At 42.6% G+C, this 12,416-nt stretch overlaps 1 protein-coding gene across 1 annotated transcript in view; it reads right to left on the minus strand.

Annotated features, from left to right (window-relative positions):
- The window catches only part of MGAT4A (alpha-1,3-mannosyl-glycoprotein 4-beta-N-acetylglucosaminyltransferase A), a 77,894-nt gene that overhangs the window by 33,857 nt on the left and 31,621 nt on the right, over positions 1–12,416 (minus strand). Inside the window, exons 3-4 of the mRNA XM_066621975.1 lie at positions 3,552–3,719; positions 937–1,077 (exon numbers count right to left, since the gene is read on the minus strand). Coding sequence (XP_066478072.1) covers positions 937–1,077; positions 3,552–3,719 — 309 coding nt within the window. The remainder of the gene's footprint in view (positions 1–936; positions 1,078–3,551; positions 3,720–12,416) is intronic.

Genomic DNA, 12,416 nt, shown 5'->3' on the forward strand with positions numbered 1-12,416 from the left:
AGAGCAGCGGGAGCAATGCAGGCAGAGCATTGTTCAAAAACTGGGTGCTCCCTATCAATTAATCAAGCTGAAGTGGCATTCAATGGCATCAAATGCTTAATGGATTCAAAAGTCAAACACAGTTAATTTGGTCTGGATTGGGACCTTAATATGTGTTCAAATGCACATATGCACCCACACACTCAGAGTGGTGCTTTTTACAGCAGCTACCCTCACCTGCATAAAATGTTGTTTCTGTGGGCTACTTCAGACTCTGCAGGGATTCTCGATATAAACCTCCATGTAGGAAATGTACATTAACCAGAATATCTGCACTGCAAGTTTTTTTGGCCATGTGTATAATGCCCAGTCCAATAACCCAGAAATCAGAAGCCATTTGTTAATGAGGTGTAGGGGACAAGAAATATACTAGACTCCACTGTACAAAGCATTTGAAAGATGCGTTTGAAAGTCTCTTGCTGGGATCAGGGTGAATATTACCTTTTACTGGAATTACAGGTGTAGTTCAAACACTTGCAAAAAGGAGCAACACAATTAGAGTTGGCCCAATTACCTATTTGACGTTTCACATTCTATGGCAACCACACAGCATGGAAACCCCCAATTTACTAATTTATGAAAATTCCATGCAGTTCTCTTTTATTAAAAAAACAAAAACAAAACATAATTTAAGAAGAGACATGCTGTTCCAAATTAGTGACTTTTATTATACCTTAACTTCAAAAGCATGGGATCTCTGTGAGACAATAAAAGAAAAGGGTGAAGACATTTTTTTTAATCAGGGATGCAACCTGACTTCTAAGAGACACCCAACAAAGACAATAACATTTCTTTAATCTTCTGTTTGCCAGGAGTCCTACAGAGCTCCATTGCTACAGTCACAAAGCCTTATACACAAAATTATGTATGTCAATCATCTAAATCTTGCCAGTTTACCTCCTTTTCGTCCAAGGCCAACCTGCACAGAAGGTCGAAGGCTTCCTTCATTTTTCAACAAATGAGGCAAGTGGTAATATATATTTGGCACCTGAAGAGCTTTTCTGCTTGTTAGCTCCTTTAACAATTTTAATGTTTCATCTGAAAATGTAAAAAGCATTACATAACTATATTTTTATCCAAACTTCAAATTATAATCCTGAATGTAAGAACCAGAGGCATTTTTCAGATTTGCATGAGATAGCACATAAATAATAAAGTAGTTATAAAGACGCACAAATAAGGGCTCTACAGGCAACATAAGCATGGTTTTATACCAGTGCTTCCTAATCCTCAGAGTCCTGCAACACCCCGAATAGAGCAAATGCAATGTGCAACTCCAGGAAGTGATTGGTAATCACATCATCACCAGTTATTTTCAGGTTAAGAAACTGTATGGGATGCTACAAAAAGAGGGCCTTTCTGGTCAGGCAGGAGGGCCTTTTCCACTGCACAGAGAGTCTTTCCCTGGGCTGAGCCTCCTGCCACCATTTGTAGTGTCTCATACAGTCTTGCTGCTGGCTGCTGGTCCAGTGCATCACAACCATTTGGAAACCTGGCCCTGGTGCTGCCTGGGGGCACAGGACCACAAAATGCTGCCCCCTACCCGAAAAACGGCACTTCCGTTTTTCTGCGAAACCTCCTTGGCAGCCTCCTTGGCCCTTAAAAGGCCTTGAAAATGGGCCTGAAAATAGGTCCAAAAAATTAAAAAAGGCATTGGGGGGGTTGCAGTGCCACTGCCCCCATGGGTGCCACTCGGGACGTTTGCCCCCCAATCCCTCCTCAAGTATACTACTGGTCACAATGCACTGTTTGGGAAACTTTGCTTTTATACAATAGTAGCAGATCTATTCAGTGTCTTATTACCACCAGAGGCACAAGGGACCATTCATTCTTTATGGCAGCAACACATTTTCCAAAGGAGAGACTGGGCTAAGCGTGGCAAATACGTGAAGCATAAAACAGTAAAGGAGCATCTCTAAATAAGCAGTCAGAAAACTTTGGCTTCCTGTAATGCTTTTCCACATGACTGAAGGCATATCTCCCCATCACACTGAATGCATTTCCTGCTATGGATATCAAAACTCAGCAATCACATCTACCACATAAAAATGTCACAAAAGCTTATGGCCAATGATGACAGTGTCCAATCAATTTAACAGAGAGTGGTGCACTCTCTTAGCTAGATAAAGTGTCTGGCTACTTATCTAGATATTTAAATAAAGTGTCAGATTGCCAAGGACATAGCTTTACGTAGCTGGAACAATATATAAACAACACTCCAGTCTAATTGTCAAAATTAAAAACCAGCCTTCCACACAAACTACATCTAAAACAAAGCAGTATCTACATAGATACAAAGCTGTATCTATGTTTCTATATCAGTTCCAAACAGATGGTTGTTTGGTATTGAAAACAATACTGATAACCAATGTTACCTTAGCATAGTTGCATTTTAAGGCTGCAGTTATAAGCATAGTTGTACAAATCTCACTTAACTCAATGGCTTCTATGCACAAGTAAATACATAAAAATTTACAGCCTAGATCTTAAAGCACTCCTACATTTCTCTTGCCAAATGTTACAGTCAAACATAGTAGCCAACCTTTTTAATTAGGAAAGAGCCGTATGCTCACCTTTACCTCTGCAATTCTCAAAGACTCAAAGATCAGGGACTGAATACCTACTAAATTTTTGTTTGCAGCTTAATTAGAAAAGATTGTCATTCTCATGGGAAAAGACTAAAACTACAAAATATGGCTGGTGCTCTTGAAAGAGAACAAACATGAAAGACTATTGCATATTGTTTCTTAAGATGATCAGTACTTGGTCCTTAGAAAGACTAGCTGGCAACCTTCAGTCTCAAAAGACTATGGTATCGCGCTCTGAAAGGTGGTTAGAAAGACTACTGTAATAGCATTTTGTATATTGCATTCTCAGTAAGCAAAGTACTTCATATGGATGTAGTCTTTGCAACAACTTCATAAGACAGGGGTTCCCAAAGCGTGCATCGTGATGCCTTAGGGCAGTGGTATTCAAACTGGGGTGTCGCGATGCCACACCCTGAGGGCCGTGGCTGCTGCCCTCTTAAGGGGCGGGGGCAGGGGGGAAGACAGGGACGTGATCCCCAGGATCACATCGCTAACAGGACTGCAAGAACTGGGATGCACTCACCAGTCCCTGCAGTAGCCTTCCCGGGGTGCAGAGAGCCCTGTGCGAGCGTCTGCAGGGCTCCCCAGCATGCAGAAAGTGAAAGCGGAGCAATCGCGCTCCATTTCTGGTTTTCCCTGGAAGGCTGCTGCAAGGACTGGTGAGTGCATCCCAGTACCTGCAGCCCCTCTGAGCGATGCAACCCTGGGGATCGCTGCCTTCCCCTCATCCCCACTGCCTCCCTCCCTTCCCTTGCAAGCACTTACTGCGGCTTTCAAACTTCCAGAGAGTTTTCAAACCGCAGCCTTAGGGCAAAGGGTGTTTTAAAAAATAAAAAATTTAAGTGCAAATGCACAGGCTTAAAGGAATGATAAAAGCAAAGTAGCCAGCCCAAACACTTCAAGTTTTAACACATTCCCTTGTACCTGAAACACTGCTCAGCGCATCCTTGCTTCCATTTGTTTCCGCCACTGCACGTCGGAACTGCTCCAAGATAGCATTTAACTCAGAGGAGCGCTGCAGAGTTCTGTGCTCAGCTATGCGAAGACGTTCTTTCAAAGCATGAAATTCTCTCTGATAAGCAATCAGCTTTTCTAAAAGTGAAATAATTCAGGTTACTTGGCTTTAAGAAATGCAACACAAAAACAACTGCTCATTTTTTTCATGCAATTGACAGACAACCAGTACTGAAGAATATTCTGCCACTGTGTTTCAGGTAACAAGAAATACTGTGGTAAAGTATTATGATTCAGCAGTAGCAGCAATCAACTGTGTGTGAGTAGCATTACCCTAGGAAGGCTCTTCCTTCAAAGTAGACTAAGAAAACTGAAACTGAATAAAATGTCACACATGCTAACTAGGAATATAAAATTTCATCATTGGATAAAAACATATGGAGTACAGTGAACACTCAATTCCACAGATTTCAGAAACACAGATGTTTTCTATTTTATTAAAGCTAGTAATGTACGCTTTGCATATATGTATCTCCACTGACCAGTGCACTGACATTAAGCATTAATAGACATTCCCCCCACACAAGTTATAAGGGTTCACTGTACTTGCCTGCACTATAGGAAATAAGTACAATTTTACTGTACATGAGGGGTGCTCACACTTTTTTGGCTCGAGAGCTACTTTGAAACACAGCAAGGCCCGGAGATCTACCAGAGTTTTTTTTTTACAATGTTCGCGCCATCATAACATATAACATTTATGTGTACAATGTATGTTGGTGTACCTTGAGCCCCACTGAGTATAACAGGACTTACTCCTGAGTAGACATGCCTAGGATTAGGCTGTGAGGCTGCAATCCTAGCCACACTTACCTGGGAGTAAGCCCCATTGAGTACAATGGGCCTTACTCCCGGCGTTTCCTCCCAGAGGCACCTGAAGGGGGGGTCGGCACTCCGCGATCTACTCATTTTGCCTCGCGATCCACCGGTAGATCGCGATCCACCTATTGAGCACCCCTGCTGTACATCAAGAGCAAAAATATACCATTGTTTATTCACTCAGCTTGGAACACAAATATCTATTCTCAAATATTTCAATCCACTTGCTAAAAAGTCACGGGACTTAGGTTTAATTTTAGAGAAGCATAATGAAGTTTCATGTCTAATTCAGTGGTTCTCACACATTTAGCACTGGGACCCACTTTTTAGAATCAGAATCTGTCAGGACATACCGGAAGTGATGTCATGACCAGAAGTGACATCATCAAGCAGGAAACTGTTAGCTATCCTAGGCTGCAATCCTACCCACACTTACCCAAGAGTAAGTCCCATTTACTAATATTATTAAAAGAATATACAAAGTAGCTTGTTAAAAGTACAGGTCTGTAAAATTTCCCCAAATGCAGTCACATACTATGGTAGCTTCAAGTCTAATATATTAAAAATAAAATATTGAAATGCATGGGGACCCACCTGAAATTGGCTCACAGCTCCCCTAGTGGGTCCTGACCCATAGTTTGAGAAACACTGGTCTAATTGGTTGAGAGAAAAAATTCTGAATGTTTGCTTAACAAAAACAAATATAGTTTTGACATAGACAAAAAAATCAGGCTTCAAAGTCTGTTCATAGGTCAATCAGAATTGGGTCAAATATTTGATAACAAAAAAATTTTTAAATTTAATTTAGTTAAACTGTTCTATCATATTCCAGCATATGATAAAAAGGATCACCACATTTCCTTTTGAAATTTTCATGGTGCAACCATCATACCAAAAGGCATTTTCAGTAGGGTATTTGTACTTGACATTCCATTTTGAAGTAACAATTTTTTATTCCCTTTCACACTGACAACCAACAAGTAATCAAGACCAAAATATTTCATACCACCAGCAGGAATGAGATACAGATTTCTAAAAACAATTTGCACAGTAACCATGCTATACAAATATGCGATAAAGAAATCAACATTTGTCTACAGATTGTGGATGAAAACAATAGTACTGTATAAGCTTCTTTTATGGCTGTGACTCTCCTGGAGACTATTAAATAAGTTCTATTAAAGTAAGTAAAACCTAAGTAGATATTCTAATTACAGCAGTTTAAGGAACCAGGAACTGTGGACATTTAACAATAATACCAATTTTAAAAATGTAGTGAACACATCAGAGCGGCATTACAACTGATGCAGCAGGGAAGAAAAAGATTTTGGTTTTGAAAAAGATAGTAGAGATTTGAGCATGGTAATAACAGAAAATTATACACAAAGATATCTGCTACTGATGCAGATAATAAATGATGGTGGTGCTGTGAAAGAAAGTCTGTTGGGAAAATGAGATGCAAGTTATTCAGGATATCTATACAGTTGTCCCTGGATACCCACTGGGGTTTTGTTCCAGCACCCCTAGTGGATTAAAAAAATCAATGGATAAAAAGCAAGTGGAAAAACAGATTTAAAGACCCATTTCCAGGTTTCTTGCCCCTCCGTTGCTCCTAATGGAATAAGGCTGTGCCTTGACATCCTCAAGGGTTTGATTCTGGGACTCCCCACTGATACCATAAAATGTGTTTTTTAAAAGCAGTTTAAAAAAATTAAAAGGTGCATCCTTTTACAATTGTGGTTTAAAAACAGCTTTTCTTACTGTTGTAGAGAGGCAGTCAGCAATTACAAATGCATAGGACCCCCTGTCTTTGCCTGGCTCAGCTGAAGACTGGAATGATCACTTGCATGACTGTCTCTCTACAACAGTAAGGAAAGCAGTTTTTAAACTGTGATTTTAAAGGGATGTATTTTCCCCCCTTCTCCAGGGTTCAGTACATTCCTTCTCGTTTGCAGTGGTCAAATTTGTGTATAAAAAATCCGTGTATAACAAGGTTGGACCTGTATATACTAATAGATATACTTCAGATTTGTACAGTGCTTTCTGAGCATGCAGATCACTTCAGGTATATTTATCTTGCTGTAATCTTTATGCCAACCCAGCTAGATAAGCAAGCGTGTATATTGCAGTTTGAGGGAATGGTTTGCTAAAGTCACATGGTAAGTTCATGGTAGAAGCAAGATTCCAACCAGGAAAGTTCTCATTCGAAGCTCAGCCTCTTAGCCACAATGGTGCACTAGCTCTATCCAGTTTTCAAATAACTCTATCTACTTTGTAGAACAGGAGAATTAATGAATTAGGAGGCAGAATGCAATCCTATGCAGATCTACTCAGAAGTAAGTCTCATTCAGTAGGAGCTACTCTCAGGTAAGTGCATAGAATTGCAGCCAAAAACTATCAAGAGCTAATTAGTAATTTGATTGTCACAGGAAGACTAGAACTTGTACACAAGTAGAAATTTGACAGTGGATCCAGTAATGGAGGACTAGTTCAAGATAACTTCTATATTTACTAAATTTGTACTCCAACTTTCCTCCACCAAGGGCTAGGGCAAGGCTGATTCACCTAATCTGATTCTGAATGAATGTAGGGAAAGAAAAACAAGATAAAGATCTTTGCATTCAGTTGGTATTGATTTTGTGCTATATTAGAATGCACATTTTCAGAGCATTCATTGAAAATTACTTCTGTTGTGAAACTTTGAGGTTCTTATTGGAATTGTTTCCGTTTGAATTATGATGCTTCTGTTTATGGGTTTATTATATCAAGCAGTGATCTGTCAAACTGAATATGAAATTAAATCACATTATTAACTGAGCTTTTTTCAAAAGCCAGTCCAATTCACAGTGGATAGAATGCTGGTTTTCAACAATGGAGGAGTGGGTTCCTGTTTTGATATGAAGCTAAAGAGATCAACTTCAGCCAGCCAGTCTCTCTTAACCTAACCTACAGAGACAGCACAACCTTGGCCACTGCCTCTGCCATGGTGAACTGGGGAAAGAAAAAGCCCCTTGCTGTGCTCCTCCTGTGTTTTTTGCAAATCCTGAAGTGCAAGACTTCCAGTTTTATTTAGAGAATCCATGCAAATGAAGAGGCTCCTTTGTTGGGGCAGCCTTTGTAAATAAACCCAAAACTTCTGCACTTCTGAGTTTGCAAAAACCATGTGAGAGCATAGCAAGGAAAAGGATGATCCATTTCCCACTCATGTGAGCAGGAAGCAGATCCTTGCAGCTTGAGTCCACAATGGGTTGAACCGAGGCAGTGGCAGCAAATGCGGGGTGATGTACTCCGTGAATCTACCACACCCTTGACCCTCTGCCATCTGCTGCAGGCTTCATCAGGTTGCTTCATGGCTGGGCCATCAGCACGAACCTATTTCACAGCATTGGTATAAAAAGCCATAGGAATGAAGAACTACTAGGAGGAAGGATAGGATAGGACAAACATGCAGTCCATACATATTGCTACTTCATTGATTTCAAATAAATGATTGTGAGAATGGCATCAGAACGTGTTCCCAACCAGAAAACGGTTCCCAACCAGAATATGGAAAGGCAGGACATCAGTATTTTCAATGCAAATATTATCATGCCAGTGCGAGTATACTGTACCATATATTGATTTGAAATATCAAAATCAAAATATCAATATTTTAATGTATGTATGTGTATCAACATGCACAGAATACAATTCAAGAAAAGGGTTGCCAGCCTCAAATACATGCATAGCTCCTTCTGCCCTTCCCTCTGGCGCACGGGTGTCCAAACATTTTGGCAAGAGGGCCACATCATCTCTGTGTCGTGGGCCGGGGAAAAAAAGAATTAATTTACATTTAAAATTTAAATAAATTTACATAAGTTGACATTAATTAATATACTAGAGGTGGAACATATGAATGAATGAAGGTCTTGCAATAGCTCAAGGCCTATAAAAGGCATCACACAAGTCAAGGCTGGCCTTTTCTTTGCTGCCGATACTGCACCACAGATGTGAATCAGTAAGCAGTGGAGGGAGCCCTCATCCCACAGCTAACATGAGAGGTCAAACAGTCGCCAAACAGTCGCCCTCATGCTGAGAGCAGTTGCGTTGGGCCAGTGCGGGCTCCAGCAAATTTCCAGAGGGCCAGAGGCTCACTGGAGACTGGGGTGTCTCTGACGACCACATTGGGAGTATTCGAGGGCTGCAAGTGGCCCGGGGTTTGAGTACCCCTGCTCTGGAGGGAAGTGCCCCTGGCCTGTGTTATCAACTGCAGGATTGAGAAGCAATTGCCATAAATCACTATCACACAGGTAGGTGGTTTTTAATTATAAACTGCTTTGGGTTGCGAGTTGGATAGGCCAGCATACGGAGGTGTGTCAGACTGCGGAATAAGGTGTGCCAGTCTGGAATAAGCCTCCGCACCGACGGAGGCACTGAGCCTTGTGTCAGCCAAGCTGGGCCAACGCAAGGCTCTGGGGTGGGCGGCGAGGAGGCAGGCATTCTGGGGGGGAGGGCAGCCCCAAGGGCAGACGGGTGGGGAGTGGGAGGCGGGGCTGGGACCCGGCAGTTATGCCAGATCCCAAGCCCTGTTCCCGAGGAACGGCTTCAGGCCGCTCCACTCTCCTCTGACTGGTGCCACCTCAGGAAGTGGCACAAGTTCAAGGAAACCAATAAGGGCCAGAGTGCCTTACCTGGAGGTAAGGGGAAAAGTTCCCCCTTACCTCTGGCTGAGCCACTTTGGGCCCCTATCCTGTGCTGGATACAGCGCAAGCCTCTTAGCTTGCCTGTTCCAGCACAGGATAGGACTGCCCCCTCAGTGAAATAAACAGGGCATATACTGGTGGAGTAAAAACATTACTCACACTTCAAACCCAATTTCCACTGGAACTGGCAAGCCGGTTGGCCTGCATTGTATGCAGTGAAGGAATGGGGCTGGCTGCGGCACAGCCCAGGGCAAGGGGAACCCCTTAACCCATATTATGTGGCAGTGGCCCGAATGGGGCTACTTGGTGGTGAAGATCAGCCTAAAGAGGTGGTGCAGATCAGAGCAGCCTGATGCTAAGTCAAGCTGCCCAGGAGGTGGGTTAGGATCTAGCCTAAGTGCTGGATCCTGGCACCACCCCCTCCCTGGGTTGGCCCACCCACAGCCCACCCACTCTCCCCCTGCTCTGGAATGCCCCAGTTTTGCCCTCCCCCTGCTCTCCCCAAACCACTGCACCAGCCTAGAGAGGCCGGCACAAACTTACATCTTCGTGTCAGCTGAATCTGGCCTCTGTGGCTGGCGCATGGAGGCACGCCAACCCAGCCAACTCATAAGTTGGCACAAACTTGCCTTTACTGTTTACAACAGTACTGGGGTGGCACAAGATCCAGTTGATCCAGCGCAATCCTAGGGTTGCACTCTTAGTTCTTTCAGCAGATTGTGATAGTTTTTAACCTCAAAATATGCCTCTTCCTTCTGAAAGAACCAAAGCAGAAATGCTAAAGAGATCACACAAGCCTTTCTGTTCTATAAACTACACTTGCTTTAGCTATTCTATGATCTTGGCAAGCATTAACAAAAAATAAGCTGAGCTGATAATATTTTAATACCCACTTTGGCACACGGTTCCTTATTCAAAGGCATTATAGGTTACTTCCCTGACAGTTAGGCAACTGAACAGATTTCTTACTGGACGCACTTATTTATAACATAGTTATTCTCCCAAGAGGAAAAGGAAAAAATAGAAAAGTTTCAAGTTTGAACAAAAAAAAACCCCAAAAACTCTTCAATGTTACTATAATCAGCAAATGTTTAGTCAAATGGAAGAAACATGTCCCTCTGTGGCATGTCCCTCCCTGACATTTCTGCAAGAACACTAAATTAAAAACTTTTTTTTCTTCTATAGCAACAATTCTCTTTCATACCATATAGTTGCCAATTTAAAAAGTTTCCAGCACAGATAGCAGGAGTATAGAAAACCATCAGACATAATCCTGCACTCTGGAACGGCTTGTAGAGAAGGTTTTTGTCTAAAGAAATGGCATATGCATAAGCTAGGATGGTACAGTGGGTCGGGAGTTGGACTTTGACCTAGAAGATCCAGGTTCAAATCTCCCCCTAGCCATAAAACTTCCTGTGTGACCTTGGGCCAGTTACTCTCTCTCAGCCTCACCTATAGGGTTGTTGTGAGGACAAAAGGAAGGGAAGAATTATGTACTTTAATATGATAAGAGTTATGAGCTCCTTGGAGGAAGGGTTGTGTGAAAAATAAATATGTTATTTTGTAATTCCAACAGTGCCAGCGCCAAACTTTTGGGGCAAAGCCTTGCACTGGGGGTCCCATGGTGCACTGAACTATAGCACTCATTCTCAATTTACTAATGGTACAGGGTGACAGATCCCCCCCATCCTCCACACTGGAGGAAAATCAGTGATGGTGGCAGCTTAAAGGGGTTTGTGAGAAAAAACCCATTGCCATGTGGCAGTACAGGTCTACCACCCTCTTTGCCAGTCAATGGAAGGATCCCCTCAAGGTTCCATGATGACTAAAGGGTGTTTGGAGGATTCCTTGCACATGCCTGATCTCGTCTGATCTTGGAAGCTAAGCAGGGTCAGCCCTGGTTAGTATTTGGATGGGAGACCGCCTGGGAATACTGGGTGCTGTAGGCTTATACCATAGTCTTTCGAGACGGAAGGTTGCCAACCATTTTTTAAACAGTGATGCCAGGCATAGTGACAAGCTGAGTCGGTCAGCTCACTCATACTACTGGTACTCAGAGTTCAGGGGTCAGTCTGACCTATTAGATAGGTTTGGGGCTTCAGACAGTGCCCAGTCTCTAAAGCTGCCCCTGAATTCTACGACACTTCAGGAATAAAATTATAAATACAGTTATTTCACTGGTTTGATGTTCTGCATTCTGAGAGAAGCAAGCGTGTACATACAACCTGCAGTTGTATATTTTTACCTTTTCCCCTCACTAAAGCTCTCAGGTTAGTTTGACCCTTTAACCTTGACACTTTCAGCATTCAATAGTCTCTCCTATGCTTCTTTCTGTTTGAAAGTAAGCAGCAATAAGGAACATCCAATCCAAATCAGAGTTTGGGATTGATTCTTCTGCTGTTTTCTCTACTAAGGTTCACCCTCCTAAAGTTTCCAGTGCACTGAATGAACTCCATGAAACAATGAAGCCCCTCTACAGTCCCATTCGTATATATCAGGGGTGTCCAAAGTTTTTGGCAGGAAGGCCACATCATCTCTCTGACACTGTGTCAGGGGCCGGGGGGGAGAATTAATGTACATTTAAAATTTGAATAAATTTACATAAGTTTACATAAATGAATATATTAAAGATGAACTTATATGAATGAATGAAGGTCTTGTGATAGCTCAAGGCCTATAAAAGGCCTTGCACAAAGCAAGGCTGGCCTTTCCTTTGCTGCCACTACTGCATCACAGATGTGAAACAGTAAGCAGTAGAGGTAGCCCTCATCCCATAGCTCACATGAGAAGTCAGGGCTCCAACAAATCTCAGGAGGGCCAGAGGCTCATTGGAGACTGGGGACTCCCTGAGGGCTGCATTGAGAGGCCTCAAGGGCCGCAAGGGGCCCCAGGGCCAGGGTTTGGGCACCCCTGGTATATATCATACTTCCTATATAGGACCTCCAAATCATATCGAATTCCCAGTGGCCTCACAGAACATTTTAACTCTGGGAGTTAAGGCATTTGTGTGAACTTGGGAGCTTTTTAAATGGGAGTCACACACACCAACACATGCCCTTCCCTTGATCTCGCCAAAGTTCTCACATGCTCCCATAGTGCTCATGCAGGGGGTAACACTTGCCTGAACCATGCCAATGTTTCTATAATTCTAAGTTTACTTTCTTGTAAAGAAGCATCACAGATCCAGCACTGCATAGCAACTACCTGATGAAACTACTCTGCCTTTTAGTGTTGTAAAATATGTTCTTGCAAGTCTAGATAGGAACCATCAACT

This window comes from Tiliqua scincoides, chromosome 3, assembly GCF_035046505.1.
Source record: "Tiliqua scincoides isolate rTilSci1 chromosome 3, rTilSci1.hap2, whole genome shotgun sequence".
NCBI classification, from domain to species: domain Eukaryota; kingdom Metazoa; phylum Chordata; class Lepidosauria; order Squamata; family Scincidae; genus Tiliqua; species Tiliqua scincoides.